Source organism: Orcinus orca, chromosome 11, assembly GCF_937001465.1.
Source record: "Orcinus orca chromosome 11, mOrcOrc1.1, whole genome shotgun sequence".
Lineage (NCBI taxonomy): Eukaryota > Metazoa > Chordata > Mammalia > Artiodactyla > Delphinidae > Orcinus > Orcinus orca.
The window spans coordinates 31,147,659-31,173,595 of NC_064569.1; the positions used below are offsets into that span (position 1 = coordinate 31,147,659).

Sequence of the window (25,937 nt, forward strand, 5' to 3'; positions counted from 1 at the left end):
AAATACCTAGGGAATAAATTTAACTACAGAAATAAAATACCTGTACTCAGAAAACTATAAAATGCTGTGAAAGAAATGGAAGAGGACACAAACTGATGCAAAGATATACCATGTTGATGGATAGGAAGAATTAATATTGTTAAAATGACCATACTACCCAAGGCAATCTACAGAGTCAATGCAATCCCTATCAAACTACTAGTGGCATACTTCACAGAAATAAAAGAAGTAATTCTAAAATTTGTATGGAAACATGAAGACCCTGAAAAGCCACAACAATCTTGAGAAAAATAACAGAGCTGGAGGTATCATGTTTCCTGACTTCAGACTATATTACAAAGTCATCAAAACAGTATGGTACTGGCCCCCAAACCAACACATAGATCAATGGAACAGAATAGAGAGAAATAAACTCACACATTTATGGTCAGTCAATCTATGACACAGAAGGCAAGAATACACAATGAGGAAAAGACAGTCTCTTCAATAAGTGCTGCTGGGAAAACTGGACAGCTACATGTAAAAGAATAAAATTAGAACATTTTCTCAAACCATATACAAAAATAAACTCAAAATGGATTAAAGACTTAAACGTAAGACTGAAAATCATAAGACTTCTACAAGAAAGCATAGAACACTCTTTGACATAAACCAAAGCAATGTTTTTTGGATCTGTCACCTTAGGCAAATGGGACCTATTTAAAAGCTTTTGCACAGCAAAGGAAACCATCGAAAAAATGAAAAGACAACATACAGAATGAGAGAAAATATTTGCAAATGATATGACCAATAAGGGATTAATATCCAAAATATAAACAGCTCATACAACTCAATAGCAAAAAACAAACAACCCAATTAAAACATGGGTCAAAGACATAGAATAGACGCTTTTCCAAAGAAGACACAGAGATGACCAACAGGCACATGAAAAGATGCTCAACATCACTAATCATCAGAAAAATGGAAAGCAAAACCACAATGAGGTATCACCTCACACCTATCAGAATGGCTATCATCAAAAAGACCACAAATAACAAATGTTGGCGAAGATGTGGAAAAAAAGGGAACACTTCTACACTGTTGGTGGGCATGTAAATTGGTGCAGCCACTGTGGAAAACAGTATGGAGGTTCCTTAAAAACCTAAAAATAGAACTACCATATGACCCAGCAATTTCACTTCCGGATATTTACCCGAAGAAAACCAAAACACTAATTCAAAAAGATAAATGCATCCCTGTGTTCACTGTAGCATTATTAACAATAGCCTAGACTTGGAAGCAGCCTAAGTGCACATGTACATACAAGTCATGACTCTATTCCACATCTATGCAACGTGAAATAAACTAGTAAGATAAACCATAAGAGATAAGCAACAAAATGTTAGAAATGGTATATTATTTTGTACTCAAATGTGCCTTTAATTCTTAAAGTAGTAATTGTGTCTCTACTAATTCCAAGCTTTGGCTTGGCAACCTGGGATAAATAAAGATGTATAGTTAGTTATTACTGAAATGTCTTTAAACTCTGGTACATGTACATGTATATATATATAATCAAAATGTTCCAAGAAAATTAATCTGGTAACTTAACAATACGTATCATTTTGCATTTGCTGTTCCCTCTGCCTAGAACCATCTTCCCTTTAGTTCTCTACATTGCTGATGCTTTATCACCATTCAAACTCACCTCTTCAGAGAAGCGTTTCCTAATCATACCACCTAAAGTAGCCCCTCTTCAGTCCCTCTATAAATATGTTATTATCCTGTTTGTTTCCTTCAAAGCAATTACCACAATTTGTAGTTATCTGGTAATTATTTACTCTTTTATTTATCAGTTGTGTACCTCTTCCCAGTGGGCCAGAACCTTGTCTATCTACTTACTGCCACATCCCCACATTTATTGAGTGTCACTCAATAAGTATTTCAGAATGAAAGACTCTTGTATAGCATTTAGAATTTTTATTTTATTATTTTTAATTTTTTTTATTTTTGGCTGTGTCGGGTCTTAGTTGCACGCAGGATCTTCATTGCGGCATGTGGGATTCTCTCTAGTTGTGGCGTGCAGCCTCCAGAGCACATGGGCTCTGTAGTTTGCAGCACACGGGGGGCTCTCTAGGTGAGGTACATGGGCTCAGTAGTTGTGTCATGCGGGCTTAGCTGCCCTGCGGCATGTGGGATCTTAGTTCCCCGACCAGGGATCAAACCTGCGTCCCCTGCATTGGAAAGCGTATTCTTTACCACTGGACCACCTGGGAAGTTCCAGTATTTAGAAATTTTAAAACAGGCATTTCTCACAGAGTTTTAAAACTAAAAAATCAGACTGTGGAGCTGTTATAATCTGGTTCTCTTTTCTTAAAAACCTAATAGAAAACTGAGGTTCAGTGCTCCCCCCAAAATCCTTTTAGGATTACAAGTTTGGAATGGAGCCAGGACAAGTCTTTCATTTCCCTGTCTCCCAATTCTGAGAGCTTTCCCAACCAAGCTGTCGTTTCTTCTAGTCTCACTTTATTAGTCCTACACGATGTATAAACAGTGTTGAACACAAATGAAAACTGTTTGCTTCTTTTTCCATAAACTGCCTTTTTTCCCCCATAGTGGAGAAATCACATGCTAAAGAGGTCGACTTTTATGTCATGTGCAGAAGAAGAGATGAAATCCCATTATAACCCAATCCTGTTCCACAGCATGGCCTATGAGTCTCACTTCTCCTGCAGACCTGGTCAGAGAAGCCACCATATTCACTACATAAAGTCATAAAGTATGTTTTGAAACAGGAAGTAAATAAGTCCCATATACACTGACATTTCACACATCCAAAAAATTAATACATAGTTCAGCAGCTATGCCTATTTTCCTCAAAGAGGTCAAATTTAAACTCAAGTGACCAAGGAAAAAAATCCTACAAATAGAGGAGGGTCACATAACGAAGTACCATTATAGTCACAAGTCACAAATCCACTGGAAACTCTGAGAGAAGGACATCGTTTACTGATCTGGAATCAGACCTATTTGGCTCACAGGTAGCAGGTAACTAAGCCACCACGTCTGATGATAAAACATTTCTGCCAAAAGGAAAGGTGGTCGTATTAAACAACCATTTTCTACCCTACTGGAATAGCTGAGTATTTTATGGTGCCTAGGACAAGGTTCGTCCCTCCAAGCAACTACCCTCCACTACTCAGAGTTCCTGGGCTTGAAGTCATGGCTCAAAATTCATCAGAATCCATGGACAGATTAACACAAGTCACTCTCTAACCCTCCAACACAATGGCTGACTGTTCTCTGAGCCAGAACATTTTTGTTATTTCAAAGTTAGCTGTTTCTTCACGTGTAGTTGTCCATCTAGCCTATCTTTTCAAATGTAAAGTGACTGAGGGCAGGATCTTGTGGTTTGTAACACAAGTCCTAGCACTATTCTCTATTTTCCAACTGAACTGAGATGAAAATGATGCAATAAAATTCATACTGTGCAGAATACGTTTTACTGTGGTCAAATTTATCAGTCACAAAAATGAAGCCCCAAATTATTGGTGCTTGTGTAACCCTGGCAAAACTGTCTGTGTGCATTCATGCCATAATGCTATTAATTCTTTACCTTTATAAAAGAACATGAGATTAGTTTTAAAATTAAGCAAGATGACAGTACTCAAATAATACAAATCCAGAAATGGAAAAATTATTAATCCTATTAGTTACAAAGTTTACAATATTTGCCCAAGCATAAGACAAATTAGGATTCAGTGGATAATATTATGGTATTAAGATTTGTGCCACTTTATCTTTGAAGTGATATCTGCCTTTAAGTTTTCTATCAATATGTAATGCATAACAAATAAATTTTATGTATATAATTTTTTTAAAAAGATTTGTGCCAAATGTGCATATAAAGCAATATGAGGAAATAGGTAAATAGCTAACTATTTTATCTATATCCAATAGGTATACATAAAATAGTGTCCTACTTAGTTCCCAAAGACGTCTAATAAAAACTAAAGCAGACACAGATAACTGCAATCCTATCTACCTCAAGTTTCTAAAAACCCATTTGGTTACACATTCCAAATAGTCATGAGACTCAAACAGCGTGCATCGTCAACAAGTGCATGGCTAGACCAGTCACACAACTTTTTAAGTAGTCAAAGTGAAGCTACATGTTCAATGCTTTGTAGTAAAGTCAGTGGTATCCCTACTCCTAAACAAGAAGTGTTTTTTTATTAAGTTGTTGTTTCTATCCTTAACATAAATTAATAAAAACTTATGTTCTAAGTAGTATTTAATATAACCTAATACTCTGAAAAGATTTCCACTCACACATTATTAGCACATGGGTTTCAAGTATACTGATTACATGTAATTACATTACGTTATTGATTACAATATGAAACAACCTCATATTTCATTCAAGCAGCTGCTGAGAGGAATTTAGACAGAAGCATGAAAGAGGTTATTTGTAATTTAAATAGACACTTAAAATTGTATTTTAAAAATTAACACAATCTTGAACTAAGTGAATTAATTTTGTTAAAACAAAAGTCTCTTTAATACTTGCACTAATGTGCAGAGTATAGGAAATGCCAGGCACATGGTATATACTCAGAAACTTTTTGCTAAAAATGACCTTCACCTAGAGTGGGCTCACAATTATCTAGGGGCTTTTGTCTGAGGGGCTTTCGTCTGAGCAAGGAGGTAATAAGATCACACTGTGTATGTAACTATCATGTACTGTGTATATGTAAGTCAAACCATGTGTGGCTACCACAGTGACCAGTTTCTGCAGTGTTCATTCTATTGCTTCTTCAGCTCTACCAAAAGATAGTAAGAGTGAGTGAACAGACCTTCCAAGACTTGTGTATGACATGTATCAATAAAGGGTTGTGTGTGTGTTTGGCATTTTCTCAGGTATGAAAAATAATTTGACTAATATAAGTAAGCATCTCCATTGAACAACCAATTAATGTAGAGGCAGAAGGAAGGTTGAGAGAAAATGAAACAATTTGGGGGAATGTGAATTCAGCCGGGAATTGTAAAATGTCTACCTTTTCCCATCATTCCCATCTGGCAAATCGCTTACCCAAATCAGACTGTCAAGATTACAGATCTTGCCTGAGAATTTTTAAATCCCTACGTGATTTCTTCTCTGAAAATAAATTCATCAACATAAGTTAACCAGAACCATGCTTTTTTTGGTTTCTGACATGGTTAAATTGTGATTAGACAATTAAACATTTTAATGAAAACAGGGAAATGCAAAATTATTCCATAACTAGTATATGAAAGTATTCTTAGTCTTTATAAAAATTAGTATGGAAATCAATGTAACACATGTAAACAAGGTATTTAATTTTACTAAAGTGATTTATTTTGACAACAGTTCAAACTGAACTTTTATTTAATATAGAAGGTCAATAATACATACTTATATTTATATATTAAATATTTATATGTAAAATATATACTCAAAAAATGTCCCCACACTCAAAATGACAACTATGTCAAGTATATCTGACTTAAAATAAAAGAAATTACAAAAATAAAAATAGTAATTATTTGAGGACAGTGGCATTATGGCAGTGTTTTCTTCATTCTTTTATAACATTATTATATTGCTTTTAAAATTAAAATATGTTTATTTTGGTTTAGTTATACATATTAACCCACTTCATCATTTAGCGACATTAAATAATACTAAAAGAATATAATTTATAAGTAAAACTATTATGTAGTTTTAAAATTCATATATGTATAAAATCCACATACCTGAGCCAACCTCTTTTTCCTCTTCTTCAATGTTGTTTTTGATGCTATCATACTCCTCATCAATGGTCTGGTTACCACGCATCTGAGATAAAATTCTACGGGCCTTCTGAGTCTGTCCTTTCTGAATAAGCCATCGAGGGCTTTCAGGTAAAAAGAGAAAGCCAAAAAACTGTATAACTGCTGGAATTGCTGCAAGTCCCAGCATGTACCTGTAATAAGAAATCAATACATGGTTGTAAAATGTGGTCTTAATAGCATTGAGTATGAATAAAAGGTTTGTGTTCACCACACTAGGAATAACATATAATGGTAAAAATTAGAATGATTTTCTTTTCATCATATGTGCATGTCACCAGAAAAGATATTTTTATATTGTAGTGAAAAATTGAAAAATGAGAAAAATCTGATTCTTCTTTATCTCTCGCACAAATTACAATGAAAAAGAATGGACAAAAGTCACGATAATTTTGGATAGGCGTTCTGAACCAAACACAACATGCAAAACACCAAAATCACCATCCTATCTAATACAATATAATTCTGTAATTTACAATATAAAAATGGGGCTAAGACAAAACTCTCTGATATCTGTTTAAAAGATATACTTTTCATTAAAATAAATGCCCAGATGTATTGCTTTACAGTTATTTCTTCTCTGTAAATGATTAGTTATGATTTCATTTTGCCATCAAGCATCATTTTTTTAGACAAAAAAGCACTTTACTTAAAAAATGGGGGGGTGGAGGGAGAGTTAGGAAAGCACATAGCAGCCGATAGCAGAAAAAAGATGAAGTCAGATGCTAATAATCATTATTAAAATGACTAGAAATATGAAAAAGCTGCTAATGTTTTAAGTTGTCATCTTCTTCAAATGTCTATTCTTAATGACTGACAAAATTCTAAATAACAAATAAGCATAGCACTTTAAATCTACCAGATAAATAACAAAAATAGCAATATGAATATATCAATATCAAAGATCTTTCCAAATTATTCTGACCACTGGACTAATCTCCTAATACCTCTAGGCCTCAATCTTTTTAAACTGAGTTAGAGTACATAAACTTCAAGGTCTCTTTAAATTGGTGGCTTCTATGAATCTAGGACACCTGAATGTTTTCTATTGATCCAAGTTCCCAGAATATTTTCCATGGTAGATTTATGGTGGTAGAGCTCAGAAGGCCAGTCCTGATTACATAACAACCCATACTCACTGGCATTCATAAATCAAGACTCAATACACTTTTCAAAGCTGTTCTAACTTTTAAGCCATGCTAAATCAAAAGTATAGCAGTCCTGAAGACACATATCTTGTGAGTAAGTCTATTATTTTCCAGGCAATTTCATTTTACTTCCAAAAAGAGTAGAAAAACAAAACACAATTCCTACATGGATGTTAAGAGTACCTCCTACTCAAACAGTAGCTACAAATACACTCAGAAAAATTAACTAAGATTTAGAAAGTGAACAAAGTGTTTATGAATGACTAATCACTTGGCCTACAATATTAAAGGAAATCTTATTAGACATGTTTTATACTTTAATCCATAAGTATTGATAATTACACCAATACTTAATCACTCCTTCCTCTGCTCACCTAGAAAACATTTTTGACCTCTATTTATGTCATTATACCTTGTATTATAATAAATTATTTACCTATTTCACTTGACTGCATATTTAACTTTATATTCAGCATAGCACCTTATAAAGTATCTTGCACAGTAGGCATTTAGTAAATGTTTTATGAAATGATACAAAAACAGCTATATATATCGAAACTGTCTATATAAACTAAACAGAAAACTGTTTCACACTCATAGTAAACTTTTATGCAGCAACTCTATTGGATCATTAGCTCTGCAAAGTTACTTACACAGAAATTCTTTCCAATGAAACTATTTGTTACTCTAGATATAACCAGACCTTTCCTTCTTTTGTTACTCTAGATATGACCAGACCTTTTCTTCTGAAGACTCATCTGATGAGAACTAGAGAGATCAGCTCACACAAATGCATATTTCTGGCCTCTTTCCCTTAAGATGATAACTTGTATAACCAAATCTTAATGTGTGTTTTAATGCTGTAAATGAATGAAATTTCTATTCAGTGTGTTCTCTCTTTAAAAATTTAAGAAAAAAGGTTATCCTACATTGCCAATTATTTAAAAGAAAAGCAATAAAAAGGTAGAAACCAAATATATTGGATTAGGAAATAAATAAGAAAAGTACTAAAGATGAAAGCCTTTACTTTTCATTTCTCTATACCTTTCTTGATCTTTCCTTCCGTTTTCCAAACCCCCTTAGTGATGAATTAAGATTAAAGGGGTGCACTGAATACTTCAAGGAAGCACTGAAATGAATACAGAAACTGAATCATTTTTAGACCCGAAGATGCTCACATAATACTTTGCACTTTACTACTCACTATTTAATCCCAGAACATAATATTTTTTAAAAATTAAAAGAAAAAAGAAAAGGGAAGAAAAGGGAAAATACAAAAAGAAAAATATAAAGATACATATTAGCCTGTTTTTTTAAGCGAGCTGTAGAAGACAGACTACTTTAGCCCTCCAGCCTTCTGAAATCTCTAAGTCCCAAGAGTCTAGGTCTGACATTTACAATTCAATGCCTTAATACTAGGGGAGGAAAAAGGAACTCACACTCTATTGCCAAACTTTAAGGATATATTAAAGCCTGTTTTCAGAGACTAGTCAAGATAAAACATGTTTTATACATTTACATCCTAAGATTTCTAAAAGTAAAACAAAGGAGCTTATTTTACTATAAATATCTTTCATGATAAAAATATTTTGATAGAAATAAATTACCATGGCTTTGTAGAGACCAAATACACAAGAGATCAGGTAACTGTGGTTTATGATAGAGAGAGGGTAGGAGCAGACCTGGGTCATACTTCACCTCTGGACACATTAACCACAAAACCCTGATCAAGTTACGTAACATTTTAATGCACAGATGACAGTGTCCATTTCATTGAGCTGTTGGGAGAATTAAGTGAAATCATTCTTTTGGTACCTAAGCACAAAGAGAAAGCTCAGCAAAAAAGGTTTTTACCTCCCTGACCTTCTCCCCTCTCAACTAATTCAATGCAACTTTTCTATTCCAGCTGTATCATCCACCCAAACTTTTAGTACGCAGCAGTAACCAGTTTCTTGAGGAAAAACTGTTCCTCCAATGATACGCATACTGGAGAATAAGAAGAATAAGTAAGAGTTTGCTTTGCTGTGATACTGATGAAAATTTTAACATGAGACTAAGAGAGGAGGAACTCTATACTAGTTAAGGCACTATTAGACTTACCAAGAGTCCTCTAAATCCAAGGAAACCAGGAACCAGATGAATGACAAGAGTACACTGACAAACCAGGCAGGCAATCCCCAAACAGACAAGCAGCCCCCTATTGACATGGGGGATCTCATAATTATAAGCCAAATCAAGGGTTCTAAACCCTGGCTGCACATTAGAATCACCCAGGAGGCTTTTAAAACACACCAGTGTCCAGGGCCCACCTACCCCAGGGATTTTGACTGATTGCTCTGGGCTTCAAGCTCAGGGAATTCTATTTTCTTAAAAGCTCCCCAGGTGCCATCAAGGCTGAGAACCACTGATCTAAGTGTTTTAAAACTCCAGGGGGTGAAAGTGAACAATAAGCACCCAAGGTCCACCTTAGAGCAAACATCATTTACCTTCTGGAGGCCAGAGAGCACATCAAGCTGACAGAAGGGGAAATGAGGTTGACTCAATCAAAAATGCCAAGCCTTCATGAGTTCTAAAAATTTTTAGAATATTCTTTAGCATCATGATCACTCACAGAAAGATACCTTTAAAAACTTTCTAAACTGAAGTTAACAAATGAGCTATCTTCTGGTACAACTAGCAGTACCAGCACCTGCCTACCAGAAAACTAAGGAGGGGACCTCAAATAGTAAGCAATACTTTCAAATTGTGTGTTTGGGCCACCTATCAACAAAGGAGACAAGCCGGGCTTCTTCACCTCAGATTAGGCCTTCCCAGTGTCAGGAACTGAAACTCTGTAAACCAAACATCCCTCATTCCTGGGTGCCTGCCCTCCCTACTGTGGCTGAGCAGACCTGCTGAGCTGCTGCCATCAGATGGCCTGTGCCTCACACAAAACCAAACAAATCCTTCATTGAACTGAACAATTTACAATCATTCTTGTTTTAAAGGAATCATATTGCTCTAACCTATGAAACAAAAGACAAGTATCTTTGAATAGATGGCCATTTAAGACACAGAATTTTGCAGTTCATAATTGCCCCTCTCTGAACTGATGATAACATGGTTATCTGAAAACACAGTCAACAGATAAACATGTTTCTTATCTCTAGTAGTTCCACAGCAGTGATGATTATGTTCCAAATACACGAAAATCTACTTGAAGGTCAAACTCAGCTTGAACAGAAAAAGTAGTAGCTAACACATAGCACTAGTTACTATGTGCCAAGCACTGTTCAAAAGAATTAAAATACTTTAACTCATTAATCTTCGCAACATCCCTATGAGGTAGGTACCATTATTATTACCACTTTAAAGACAAAGAAATAAGGCACAAAGAAGATACAGAACTAACATGCGGTGGAACTAGGATTAAAACCCAGGCTCCCTATAATAAATGTTTATTGTAAGTCAAGCTATAATAAATGTTTCATGATTACTTGATAATTATTCTGCAGAACTCATAAAAGGGGGCATAAATTTACCTCAGCCTCATGTTTAAGGACCGCTTTAGAAGTCTGTTGTTCACACATCTCTGTGAAATGCAGTAAAGCCCTGTGGCAATAACAGGGGAAAGGGCTGCTGGGTGCAGTCCCTCCCAATCTTGCCAAACCCTGCATAGCACCTGACACTTAGCACCCACTGGGCTAGGGAACTGCAAACTGGATTTAACAACACGGACCCACTCGTGGCAAATGGGACATTCTCTTACCCTGAACACCAGAGTGCTTTTATGAAAACAGCTGACTATTAGTTAAAAGAAAATATATCATTTGTAAGGGTAAACTTGTGGTGCTCACTTTGAACACTATGCCAAAATGAATTTTGATTTCATTTTTCTTTAACATACACTGGTAAACTTTTCATATAGGAAAAATTTAGATAATAACACAATAGATAGTTTAAAAGATGTTTGAGGGCAAAAAATTTTGACTTGGGATTTGATCCTTTTAAAATGTTTTATATGACAGATGTGATAGATCTAAAGTCGCTTTTGTCTACACTTTGTTTTCCAATGTCTGCCTTCCAGGGCTTCCCTGGTGGCGCAGTGGTTGAGAGTCCGCCTGCCGATGCAGGGGACACAGGTTCGTGCCCCGGTCCGGGAAGATCCCACATGCTGCGGAGCGGCTGGGCCCGTGAGCCATAGCCGCTGAGCCTGCGCATCCGGAGCCTGTGCTCCGCAACAGGAGAGGCCACAGCAGTGAGAGGCCCGCGTACCGCAAAAACAAAAACAAAAACAATGTCTGCCTTCCAGAGGCCGCCACAAAAGGAATTGTGCTGGATTGAGGAATTGTATCCTGCGTCACGTTCTGTTTACTTCTCTTCTCCCCTCTATTCTTTTTCCTCCTTAAATTCTCAAATGATGGGAAAAGGTTGCCAATGCCTTATAATGCAAGAGCTATACGATTTACGGTTTTACTTGAAAGTCAAGCTGTAACAGAAAGACTATCATAGCTAAGGGAACTGTATTACAAAATATTATATTTAAAACAAATTGTATAAAATTACTTTTATGGCTCTTGAGGTGCTGAATTCTACTAAGGGAAGACATTTTCACTCTGAGGAGCACAGTAAAGATTTTTTGGACACTGCAGTCATTTAGCCAAATATCCTCCTAATAGGCCATGATAGCATTAATGTGCAATTCAATAATCACTTCCTTACCTGTCTCTAGACCTCGTGTTGTTAAAAGTATACATTTTTAAACCAAATCCTCATGTTACATTTTTCTAGTCCTAGAGAATCTTGATATTTTTCAAAACAGTAAGATGAGCTCAGTCACCATCTCTGAAACTGTCCTGGGTACAGGGAGGATTTTTAGCAATATTCTCTAATAATATCTCATACTATCTTATAATAAACTGAAAAAAATCAAATGACAAATCTGTATTTGTTATTCCAATAGTTTTACCTCCATCCTCTATCTTCTAGCTTGCATTCTGTTTATATCTATTTGCTATTAATTTGGAAATCAAGAATGGTTAGCCCATTCTAAGAGCACAAATCAATTAGAGGAATACTGTATCATAAATACTAAGCATAATGCTATGCTTTATTCTTTAAAACTCTACAGTTTCAAATTGGCATTCTTTCACATATAACTACGAAATAAACTTTAAACCTTGTTTTCCTGAAACATTTCATTGAAAATAGAAAGGGTTAACAGAGTAAGTAAATTCTTTGAAAATGTTACTTTTTGAAGATTTACTGTGTTTGCTTTGAAAGCTAAGGCTGAACTTGCCATCTGAGATGTTATTCAGCTGTTTACCCAGCAAACATCTGAATGTGAGTTAAGTACCAAACTCTAAGCCAATCATTAAGCAATTAAGCATCATGAATGAACTTAACCAGAGAGAGTGCATTACTGTGTAAATCCAAAAACATCTCCCCAAGCTCAACTTTCCAATGATCTCTATCATTATACACTTTTTAAGTTTCCCCTTAAAAAGGCATAACCCCATCCCTTCAAACCACATCCAAGAACACTGTCCTACAGCCCTATATCTAGAGCTACCCAACTTCGTTGTTCAAGAGTCCTACAGATTTTGAGTTTTTTCATAAACTTTAAGTAATAATCACATGAGTAATGCATTTACTCCGAGATCCCTATTCTTGGATTTACAAAAGAAACAGCCACCTTTAAATATCAATGATAAAATAATTACTCGATAGTCATCAAACATGAATTGTGATTTATATATGTTCTTCCTTAATGCAAGTTTTAAATGTAAGAAGATAACACTGAATTTAACTACCTGCTATAGTTACGACAACTTACTTGATAATATATTTAAAAATTTTTCTTCATCACTCACAAATCCATTTCAATAGATAAGAAATTAAAATAAGAAAATACTGCCTAAGAAAGGCTACAAATGAACTTACCTACAAAACCGAAATAGAGTTACAGATGTAGAAAATAAACTTATGCTTACTGGGGGTTAAGGGGTGGGGGAGGGATGAATTGGAAGACTGGGATTGACACATACACACTATGATATATAAAATAGATAACTAATAAGGACCTACTGTATAGCACTGGGAACTCTACTCAATACTCTGTAATGGCTTATATGGGAAAAGAATATAAAAAAGAGCAGATATATGTATTTGTACAACAGATTCCCTTTGCTGTACATCTGAAACTAACACACATTGTAAATGAATTATACTCCAATAAAAATTAAAAAAAAAAAAGAAGATATTGCCTAATTGAGACCTCAGGCTAATAAGTTAATTTTCCTCTGCCATTAAGGGCCATGTAGAATATTAACATCAATGACTGATACACTTGAAAATCTGATGGCAGTTAGAGAGCAAACAGGAGACACAAAGCTGTGGGTACATAATAAAAAAAAAAAAAAATCAATGTGTCAAGTTGGATTCTTTCAAGTAAAAAGGTGATGTGATACATCACCAGCAAATGAGAAATTTTTATGTTACCTAGTAAACGAGTCTATGTAAACTGTTAAAAAATTCATAGCCATAAATGTAAACATATATATAAGCCAAAGAAAATATTAACTATCTACATAATAAGGGGAAAATCTCTCAAAGTAATTTGATATCAGTACATAAGGCAAATGGCTTGGCCGAGGTTATTTAGTGCTGTGGTCATAGCAGAAGCAGCAAGATATACTTGCTTTAATAAAATAAGATTAGATGCTATTTAAATAAATAATGTGGTATTTTGCAGAGATATTAGATAGTTTTAAACAACATGGCAAAATGCATTAAGATGTACAAAATTGACAGTACGAGTGCTGAAAATAATGCGTGCACAACCATACCTATATACATACCCTTTTCTTTCCAACTCTGAATATCTTCCATATGCAAAGCTCTATGTTTGGGATTTTGGAGATACAGAAATGACTAAGAGATATGCCCTTGCTTCAAGGAGCTCATACCTAGTAATCATGGAACAAAATTGGATTATGTAATTGCTATGACTGAGATTTAGGCACAGTGTAAGAGTAAGGAGAAAAGTTATTTCAACAGAGGATATTAGAAAAAGTGTCATGGCAGAAAAAAACATTTAAACTATCACTGACCATTGCAGAAAAGGAATATAATGGAGAGAGCCAACATAAGGTTGAAATTAACTTTTTTTAGGCAAAATTTGCATATAATAAAATGAGATCCAAGGTGTACCATTCTGTGAGTGTATATGTGTGTGTGTGTGTGTGTGTGTGTGTGTGTGTGTGTATCCTTGTAACTACCATCCCAATCAAGAAACAGAACATTTCCATCATCCCAGAAAGTTCCCTCATACCTTACCCCCTTCCAGTCAATCCCCACTGCCTTAGACAATCACTGATCGAATTTCTGTCCCCATAGTTAATTTTGCATATTGATGAACTTCATATGGAATGTTAGAGACCATACTTCTTTGTATCTAGCTTCTTTCAATCTTGTTTTTGAGATACATCCATTCTTTCTGATCTACCGATTTATCAATCCTTACCAGTCTCATTGTTTTAGCTTTATAGTAAGTCTTGAAATCAGATAGTGAATCATCCAACTTGTTCTTCAAGATGGTTTTGGCAATTCTAGGTCCTTTACTTTTCTGTAAAAATTTTAGAATCTACTTGTCCTTTTCAGTGAATCTGAATGAATGTAAGTGGTGATAGCGGACATCTCTGTCTTGAATTCCATCAGAAGGGAAAGCATTCAGGCTTTCCCCATTGAGTATAAAGCTGGCTGCAGGTTTTTTTGTAGATGCCCTTTATTAAATTCAAGAAGTGCTCTTCCATTCTAGTTTGCAGAAAGGCTTTATCATATATAAAGGTTATTCTGTCAAATGTTTTCCTGCATATATTGAGATAGATCCTTTAGTAGGTTTTCCTCCTTTAAATAATTTCAACATGGTGACTTGCGCAAATTAATTTTCATATGGTAAACAAACTGACTTTTCTGAGAAAACTGCCTTGGTCAGTTTATATAAAAGGATTTATTATTCTTTTATATATTATTGGGTTTGATTTTACAATATTTTAAGGATACTTTCAATCTGTGTCTAGAATTTTCTTTGCTTGTAACAACTTAAGCCACTTCCAGAACTAACAAGCCATGAATCCGAACCACTGCCTTTCCCAGTGTACTGGAATCTCCATTACTACCAAAAGTGCAGCCCATCCAGGTCACTGCTGGTCTTTAACAGTCTCAGAAGGACAGAAACAAAATTAAGTAAAGTGTATTCAGCGGCAATTTCAAGAAGAAGAGCCTCATTCAATTTGTTATAGGAATGGGTAGCCCTTAGGTATAATATCTAACATAAAATGTATTGGAGTCTGTTATGATATACTTTAGTATTTAACATGTACTTATGAATTACTGAGAATCTATGTCACTATTGAATGTACTAAAAAAAAACTGGACAATTAAATGAAGCATGACTAATTTCACACACAAAAAAAAAAGCCACAGTATTAGTTATGCTGGCCTCAAAACTCAGCTGGGAAGTACTCCTTCTACCTCTATTTTCTTAAAGCTTTTGTTTAAGCTTGGAGCTATTTATTCTCTAATGTTTTACTTAATTCACCAGTGAAACCATCTGGGCCTGAAGTTAGCTTTTCAGGTAGGTTACTAGCAATGATTCGACTTAATAAATATAGGAATATTCAGATTTTCCATTTTACCTTGTGCTGGTTTTTAGTAGAGTTGCGATTTTCAAGCAATGTGTCCATTCCATCTAAGTTGTTGACTTTATTGGCACAAAGTCGTTCAAAGTACTCCCTCACTATCCTTATTATGTCCATAGAAATGATGTGCTTTTACTCCTGATATTGATAATTTGTGCTTTATCGTTTTAAATCAGTCATAATCAGTTTACCAATTTATTAGTAATTCCAAAGAACCAACATTATTTTTCTATTGTTTGTCTGCTTTGTATTACATTGACTTCTCTTCCTTATTAACACCTTTTGTTTCATTTGGTTTTAATATGCTCATATTTTTCTAGCTTAACATGAAACTTAGATCATTTGACTTCTCTAATAAAATCACTTTAGCTATATATTATGCTCTAAGCACAGTTGAAACTGCATTCTACAAATTTTGATATATTTTATTTTCTTTGAACTCAAAACTGTTTTCTAATTTTCCTTCTGACGTCTCCTTAAATCCATGAGTTATTTAGAACATGCTGGTTTTTTTTTTTTTTTGCACTACGCGGGCCTCTCACTGATGTGGCTTCTCCAGTTGCGGAGCACAGACTCCGGACACGCAGGCCCAGCGGCCATGACTCACAGGCCTATCCGCTCCACGGCATGTGGGATCTTCCTGGACCGGGGCACGAACCCGTGGTCCCCTGAATCGGCAGGCAGATTCTCAACCACTGCGCCACCAGGGAAGCCCCTAGAACATGCTGCTTTAATTTCCAAATATTTGAAGCTTTTCTGGCTGTTTTATTGATGTCTAATTTAATTCTGCTATGGTCAGAGGACATATTCTATAAGAGTCATTTTTTAAATTTATTAACATTTATTTTATGATTCAGGATATGACCAACTTTACAGAATGTATGATGTGAATTTGAAAAAGAATGTGTACGATGCAGCTGTTGGGTGTAGCTATCCACAAATGTCAGTTATGCCTAGGCAATTAAGAGTGTTTTCCAGTTTTTCTACAAACATTTTTTGTCTAGTTGTCCTATCAGTTGCTAAGAAAAGAGTTAAAAATTTTCCCAATATGAGCCGGAATTTGTCTATTTCTTCCTTTAGTTCTGTAATTTTCAAATTGTGATAAAGTATACAAAATAAAATTTCCCATTTTAATCATATTTAAGTGTATAGATCCGCAGCATTAAGCATATTCACAATGTTGTACAACCACCATCTATTAATTTTTGTTATGCATTTTGAAGTAAACTATACATTCTTTATCATTTTTAATTCTGATGAATCGACTCTTTTATCATTATGAAATGTCCTCTTCATCTCTGGTAATACCACTTGTCTTAAGGTCTACTTTGTGTGATTATTAATATAGCACACAAACTTTCTTATACTTACTGTTTGCATAGTCTATCTTTTGCCATCCTTTCACTTTTAACCTATCTATTGCATTTTACTTAAAGTGTATCTCTTTTACACAATATAAATCTGTGCCATGCTTTTTGTACACAATGATAATTTTTTATATTTAATGTTACTGTTGCTGTAACTGGATTTTAAGTCTACCATTTTGCTATCTGCTTTCTATTTGTCCCATCTGCTATTTATTTTTTTCTTTCTTCTTTTTTTTAATATTTATTATTTATTTTTGGCTGTGTTGGGTCTTTATTGCTGCATGCGGGCTTTCTCTAACTGCGGCAAGCAGGGGCTAATATTCGTTGCAGTGTGCAGGCTTCTCATTGCCGTGGCTTCTCTTGTTGTGGAGCATGGGCTCTAGGCCTGCGTGCTTCAGTAGTTGTGGCACGTATAGCGCAGAGCACAGGCTCAGTAGTTGTGGCACACGGGCTTAGTTTCTCGGCGGCATGTGGGATCTTCCTGGACCAGGGTTTGAACCTGTGTCCCCTGCATTGGCAGGCGGATTCTTAACCACTGCACCATCAGGGAAGTCCCTATTTATTTTTTTCTTGCCTTTGTTCAGATTATCCAAATATCTTAAGTATTTCATTTTAATTCTTAAAATGGCTTCTTAGCTGTATCCTTTTGTAATCTATTCTAGTGATTGTTCTCAGGATAAGACATGCATCTTAACTTATCAGTCTACCTAGAGATAACACTGCAACTCTTCACAAACATGTATGATTCTATTTACTGACCCCAATTTTTCTGCTATTGTCATCATATATTTTATAACTTATATACATTATAAATTGCACAATAAATTTAAATGTAAACAGTCATATGTCTTTCAAAAAATGGAGAGAAGAAAAAAACAAATTCCTTTATATTTGGTCTCTTATTGATAGCCACTACTTTTCCTCCCTACTGCAGCTGGATGAGCTTTCATCTAGTGTCATTTCCCTTCAGTCTGAAAATTTTCCTTAGCATTTCTTATAATGCAGGAGGTCTAGTGGTGACAATTTGTCCTAACTTTATTTGAAAATGTCTTTATAAGCGTAACCTTGAGGTTTGCCTATATTGACCAATTTTTCTTTCAATTATGGGTCACATTTTCTGTTTATTTGCATATCTAATAATTTTTAATGTGTTTTGAGTATTGTGGATAAACTCTGGAGACTCTAGATTTTGTTCTCTTCTGAAGAACACTCACTTTTTTATTAGGCACCTTACATCTGTGGAAGCTTGGTTTTACACTTGGCTAGTGTAAATCTGTTTTCAGTTTTGGCTTGGTCTTAGGGGAAATTCCTTAATCACGCAACAAGTCTTTACTCCTAAGGCTGGTGCTTCTTTGATTTCCGTGGAAGCTCAAGCTGTTGGCCCCTCTAACCTGGCAGGTTTCAAATTCCAAATATGTCCTTCCTCCTATGGGCAGGAAATAAAATCTGCCTCATCTTTCACCGTCTTCTAACTGTTGCTTTCTGCAGGCTCCACGGAATCTCCCCTGTAATATTCACAGTTCAGGGATCTGTAAAACATTTGTAGCAAATTAAAATTCAGATTTGGTGGCTTCCTCCTCTCTGGGTCATTCTTTTCCTGGATTTTACCCCTTAAATTTCAGTTGCTCTGGCCATCCCAAACTCTAGCCACTTATACCACAAGCCAATAAAACTGTAGTTTTCTTCTTAAGTTCTCACTGCCCAGCATCATGGATTGAGGGCTGCCCTCAGAGAAAAAGTCATAGGTGTATATCTCACCGTGAACTGTTCCCTTCAAGGATCAAATCCCCCTTCAGTTTCTTGGTACTGGAGCTCTCCAATGTTTTAAACATTTTTTTTTATTCTGTCTATGACTTATAATGGTTACCTTCAGGGGACGTTAATCTTAATGCCAATCAGTCTCATTAGCAAACTATATTAACTTTTCACCTGGAAAATTCAGACAGTTGAACGTGGGGGCGATTTTTATTGCCAGCTTTATGCAGGATAGAGACCCAACCTAAGATTTTTCTGAAGATAACAGCAAACAATACCTAGGAACACTTAAGAGTCTATAAGTATGTTCACAGCTACTAAAACTCATTTGATCCTCACAATAACACTGTACAATTGCTGAAGCATTAGCTAATGAGGATGTCAGTGCTTAGATAAAGCAACGTATGTGTTGTTAAAGCAAGTCTCAACTCTCTTCTGTCCACTATACCTTTACGATAAACAGTCATATATATATCTTGTATCTTAATTCTGTCAATAATAAAATTACAAATATCTTCAGTAGTAAGATATTTAATTGTTAACCAAATCCATCTATCTTAAAATGGCCAATGTCATAAATAATAAGAGTACTTTCCCTGGCATAAATTTGTTTAGAAATATCACCCTCTTTTGAATATGATTCTGAAAATCATCTTATTGGCATGGTTTTTAAATTATAAAATATTATGGGGGAGAGAAGCTCATAAATTTTCTAATCTAAAGTAATGTTGATTTTTTTAAATTATTTTCTAAGACTGTCAATAAACAAACCTGAACTCAATGTACTGTTACAGAGTGCAATGGATTTAAAGTTCTATTCATACCTGTTAAGACTAGCCTTCCCACTTCACTCTCAAACTCCCAAATAGTAATCATGGCCCTCCCAGTAGCCACTCTAAACTTCTCGCCATTGCCCAAACGTGACTGGCTCTTTTACACTATAGGGCCTTTGAAAATTATATTTCACCTAGAGTTTCCCTCTCCCTCACTCTGCCTCGAACTCTTTTATTCATAAAAGACTCAGCTCAAATATCATTCCATTTTTGAAGCTAAGTTATTTATTCCCCGAGAGCTCCCATAACACTATCATTTACTTAACATGCTGACGAAAAGCCTCTCCTTCATTAGTCTGTGAGGTGCTTGATTGCTTAAGGACAGGAACATTTCTTATTGATCTTTCTATCTCTAGTATCCAGTACAACAGGAGTATGTAGTAGGTGCCAAAAATTTTTTTTGAATGACTGAATGATTTCCATAATAACTGACATCTCCAAGAGTACCATGTCAGTACCTCACACCAATACTCTGGCAGTACTCTCACAATAGGTTCCCTGAACCCACCCAAGAGCCAAGAGTTCCAATAAATTCTGGACTTCACTGCCATGTTAATCACTGGCTAACATTATGGCATGAACTGCTTAAAAAGTAATAGCTTCCGTTTGTCTGTAGATAAAATTTCAAAACCTCCAGCCTAGAATTCATAGACCTCTACAATCTGCCTCCAATCTACCATGTACATCTTAACTTCAGTTTCAAGCCTCCTGATCCTGCCCTCATCCATCCTACTCTCTGTCCTATTTCACCTCAGTCCACATGAATCCTGCCAATTCTTCAAAGCTTAGCACAAGTCTCACATTGTCCATGAATTAGCCTGGTGATACTCCAGAAAACTATCTAATATAGATGTAACTAGCACTAATACCTTGTGCTTTTCATTCAACACCTGTATTACCTCAAATTTTCCTTCTTCAGCTGAAAAAAGAAAAACAAAAGAACATCATGTGAATGATGAAACATGCAAAAATACCCAGTATACTTTGCAAATAGCTGTATACAGTCTAGTGAGGTGGAATAAGATAACTGTAATTTAAAAAAATTAAACCTGAGAATCAGTAAAAGTCAATATAAAGGAGAATTCAGCCCTTCTATAGATATACCATTCTTTTTAATATAAATCACATGATGATTTATGTAATTATAAATAGAGGAACACTCATTTGAAAATCAGCTCTATCCGAGAGAGAAGAGCAAAGAATGTCCTGGGGCCCAGAGAGGTACATTATTTTGAGAGATGTAAATTTTCATAGGCTCAGAAACTAGTTTTCTTTCTCTGATTTTTATGCTCAGTAAGAAATATTTAGGATTAATAATTTAGTTTTTCAGCTACCTGCAAAGATATCTATTCCCCAGCATAAATTAAAGAATTGGTATTTTGGTTTATAATCAATATCTTTTTACTTTGGTTAAGAGTCTCTTCCCTGGAGCCCAGTCAATTTCAGCTAAGTTCAATAAACATTTAGTAAGCCTTTACTATGTTCCAGACCCTTTCCTAGACCTAAAAATGAGTACAAGGTCAAAACTGGTTCAAAAAAATGGTGAGTATAAAAGTGAAGCCACGTACAAAGTATTATGAAAAGGCAAAGGAACAAAGACAGTTTCACATGATATACAAGCAAAAGATTTAAAAGAGGAACAAGAACTGAACCAGTAAAGCAGGACAGAGTAGAAAGACATTACAGGCAAAGTGAGCAGAAGGAAAAAAACAAACATGAAAAAGCAAGATGTGACTAGTGTATACAGTTTACAGGCGTAAACCTATGTTGTATAAAGAAGGAAGGAAGGAAGTAATAATGAATTTAAAAATCTAGGAAAGCAGGCATGGATTGGATAATGAAAGGCACTACAAGCCATGATGAAGAGACTGATTTTTTTCCTGTAGGAAATGGGGAGTCTTGGAAGCATTTTAGTAGTGGCACGTCCAGATAAGTGTTTTACACCGATAATGGTGGTGGCGAAGTTCACTTTACTATATGTTTATAGAGTGCCAGGCTTTAACTCGGCAATTAAAAAAAGAAAACCATGTGCCATATTGTGAAGCAATTATACTCCAATAAAAATGTTAAAAAAAAAAAAAAGAAAACCTTTCTTTGCCTGAGGTGTAGTGAGTAAATCTCACTATGTTCAATAAGCACAACTCAAAAATATTAGCACAGAAAAGGGCAAACAGTGATAAAACGTCATGTCATTTAGTGTTAACTACCAAAGTAACTGTCATCTTTATAAGCACTATAATATATTAGACAAAAATAAGATCTTTCTCAATATTACTAGTCATCAGGGAAATGGAAATCAAAATCACAACAAGATGCCACTTCATACGCACTGAGATGACTATAATTGAAAAAGAGAGATAATAATTGTTTACTAGGATATGGAAAAACTGGAACTCATACATTGCTAAATGGGAATGTGAAATAGTGCAGCCACTTTGGAGAACAATCTTGCAGTTCCTCCAAAGGTAAACATAGTTACCATATGACCTAGCAATTCTACTCCTAGGTATACATCCAAGAGAACTGAAAATATATGCCCACCCTAAAACTTGTACACAAATGTTCAGAGCAGCATTATTTTTAATAGCTAAAAAAGTGGAAACCACTCAAATGTCCATCAACAGACGAATGGCTAAACAAAATGTGGTATATCCACATTACTTGCCAATAAAAAGAAATGAAGTACTGACACATGCTACAACATGGATGAACCTTAAAAACATGCTAAGTGAAAGAAGCCAGTCACAATGGACCACATATTGATACATGAAATACCAAGAATAGGCAACTCTATAAGGAAAAAAAGGAGATTAATAGTTGCCTAGAGCTGGGAGGAGCTGGGAAGTTGGATGATGACAGCTATGGGGTACAAGTTTTCTTTTCAGGGTAATAAAAATGTTCAAAATTTGATTGTAGTGATAACTGCACAACTCTGTAAACATACTGAAAGCCACTGAATTGTACATTTTAAATGGGTGAATTGGTATATTAATTATATTTCAATAAAGTTATTTTTAAAAAATTAATCTTTAGTGATATTTTCAAAATCCTTATTTCCTCTTTCTTATGGAGCCCCATAATATTCTTCTCAGTATAGTAGTAATATGACACTACAGTGCTACAAAAGTATCAGCAGGCAATCTTCTACTGGCAATTTTTTCTAGAAAAGCTTATCTTTCAACAGTTCAGCAAAAAACAATTTATTTCTGACATCCAAACAATAAGAGAACAGAAGCTTTGACCCATCTGACACAAAGGGTGATTTAGTCTTTCAACAACCTGAACATCTAAGAAGTTTTTCTGTCAGTTTCATCTTCTGTATAACTTAATCTTATCACTATCATAAAAATTACCAGTAATCATATTTTAGACTTTAAACACTTAGAAGCAGAATGAGGAAAAAGGTGACTACATTTCAACTAAAAAGAATTGGCTCTAATCTACGCCATGTAATAACCATGTGGTCTCAGGCAAATATTTAACTTCTCTGAGCATTTTTTAAATCTACAAATAGGGAATAATACTAGTTCCACCAGCCTCTCAAGGTTTTGGTGAAGATCAAATGATATTCACTAACAGACTCTAAAACTGTTCATCAGTGTAAAATGAACTAGTTAATCTGGGACACTAGGTATATAGTATGACATCAAATGTTAGTAACTTAAAATAGAGTTTCAGAGAAATAAAAGTCAAAAAGGCAAATGAAAAAGAAACAGGGTTTCCCTGGTGGTGCAGTGGTTGAGAGTCCACCTGCCGATGCAGGGGACACGGGTTCGTGCCCTGGTCTGGGAAGATCCCACATGCCGCGGAGCGGCTGGGCCCGTGAGCCATGGCCGCTGAGCCTGCGCGTCCAGAGCCGGTGCTCCGCAAGGGGAGAGGCCACAACAGTGAGAGGCCCACGTACCGCAAAAAAAAAAAAAAAAAAAGAATGAACAAGAAACAAAATGTTAACATATTCAAACTCTTGGAATGTAGGGAACATTTTACTTTATGATACATGAAAATATGAGTATGAGAAAGAAATTTTTTTTTTTTTTGCGGTACGCGGGCCTCTCACTGCTGTGGCCTCTCCCGTTGCGGAGCAGCAGGCTCCGGACGCGCAGGCTCAGTGGCCATGGCTCACGGGCCCAGCCGCTCCACGGCATGTGGGACCCTCCCGGACCGGGGCACGAACCCGCATCCCCTGCATCGGCAGGCGGACTCTCAACCACTAGGCCACCAGGGAAGCCCGAGAAAGAAATTTTATATGAAATATTTAAAACCACATTTCCTTAGAACTTTTGGAATACATGGCCACAAAGTGATGAATTATCTATTGTTATAATCATGAATAAGTTATAATTGCTGATAATTCTAATGTCGATGCTTAGGTAATACTCCAATTTTCACTTGCTTGTAACCACATTCCTATGAGTCCAGGAGTCAGATGAGGTAAACACACAGCTAAGGATGCTGAAAAATAGAAGAAAATAGTACACAGAAAATTCACTTGTAAGAAGAAAAGTAGACATATTTGCATGTATACACAAATAAACATGTATTTGTACAAAAACTAAGTGGATTCAAAGTGATCTGATATGTTAATGCACTGGTCTGAATACTAGCCCAAGTTTGTTTTCCATCCTCTTATTTTATTTTTTCACCCCTGGGTTCTCCAATATTATGGGAAAAATTCACACAGGTGTGCTACTTCACTTTATTGCAAATATCTGCCTCCAACATCAGCTGGGATCTCATGGTTATCTGGAAACTCATTTTTGTCTTTTCCTTCTTGTACTTTCTATGGTAGATATAAGCATTTAACTTTTTTTTTCTCTAGGCCTCTGCCCTAGCACCTCCAAGCCACAACTTTACTGGTTAAGAAACCAGAGGTCTTAGAATGTGTTTCCTTCAACCTCCCTTACAATTTACCTCTAGTAGCACCCATCTTCTATGCATTCATCAGAATAGTAAATAATAACATGATTCATCATTTATTGAGTATTTGCCATGTGCCAAACACTGTGCTGAGTACTTTATATACAATAATTAATTTAGATCCCACAATAACCTTACAAGATAAGCATCTTTGGTCACATTTTTTACAATGACAAAAGTGAATTTCAGGGGAACTAAGTAACTTGTCCAAAGTTTGTAGCTAATTACTCACTGAAAACAGATTTAAATCCAGCTCTGCCTATCACTATGTCACCCTGCCTCTCAAAAGTGTTCTAATGCCTATCCTAAGACCTCCACTTCTGCACAGGGATACTACATTCATAACTTATTTTCACTACTGTATCTTTCTTTCCTTCCTAACCCAGTACTGAGAAAAGGTACCTATATTGCTATATTTAAGTGGTGTTGGGAAAACTGGACAGCCACAAGCAAAAGAATAAATCTTATACCATACACAAAATTAACTCAAAATGGATTAAAAACTTGAACAGAAGACCTGAAATCATAACACTCCTAGAAGAAAACATAGGCAGTAAACTCCTTGAGATAGGTCTTGGAGATAAATTTTGAATCTGAGAGCAAAAGTAAAAGCAACAAAAGCAAAAATAAATAAGTGGGACTATATCATACTAAAAAGCTTTTGCACAACAAAGGAAACCATCAACAAAATGAAAAGGCAACCTACTGAATGGGAGAAAATATTTGCAAATCACATATTTGATAAGGGGTTAATATCCAAAATATATAAAGATTTCATATAAACTCAATAGCAAAAACACAAACAATCTGATTAAAAAATGAGCAGAGCATCTGAATAGACATTTTTTTCAAAGAAGACATTCAGATGGCCAACAGGTACATGAAAAGATGCTCAAAATCACTAATCATCAAGAAAATGCAAATCAAAACCACAATGAGCTATCACCTCACACCTGTTAGGATGGCTGTCATCAAAAAGACAAGAGATAACAAATGTTGGTGAGGATGTAGAGAAAAGGGAACCCTTGTGCATTGTTGGTGGAATTGTAAAATGGTGCAGCCACTGTGGAAAACAGTATGGAGGTTGCTCAAAAAATTAAAAATAGAACTACCGTAAGATCCAGCAATTTTACTTCTACATATTTATCTGAAGAAAATGAAAACACTAATTCAAAAAGATACGTATATCTGTATTCCCATGTTCACTGCAGCATTATTTACAATAGCCAAGATTTGGAAACAACCTAATTGTCCAACACTGATGGATGAATTGCTAAAGAAAATGTGGTATATATACACACAATGGAATATTATTCAGTCATAAAAAAGAGTGAAATCTTGCCATTTGCAACATGGATGGACCTCGAGGGCACTATGCTACATGAAATAAGACAGACAGATAAA

At 35.4% G+C, this 25,937-nt stretch overlaps 1 protein-coding gene across 1 annotated transcript in view; it reads right to left on the reverse strand.

Moving 5' to 3' along the window:
• Window positions 1–25,937, reverse strand: part of SLC2A13 (solute carrier family 2 member 13) — a 433,421-nt gene that overhangs the window by 319,524 nt on the left and 87,960 nt on the right. Inside the window, exon 3 of the mRNA XM_004283474.3 lies at window positions 5,758–5,966. Within this exon, the coding sequence (XP_004283522.1) occupies window positions 5,758–5,966 (209 nt within the window). The remainder of the gene's footprint in view (window positions 1–5,757; window positions 5,967–25,937) is intronic.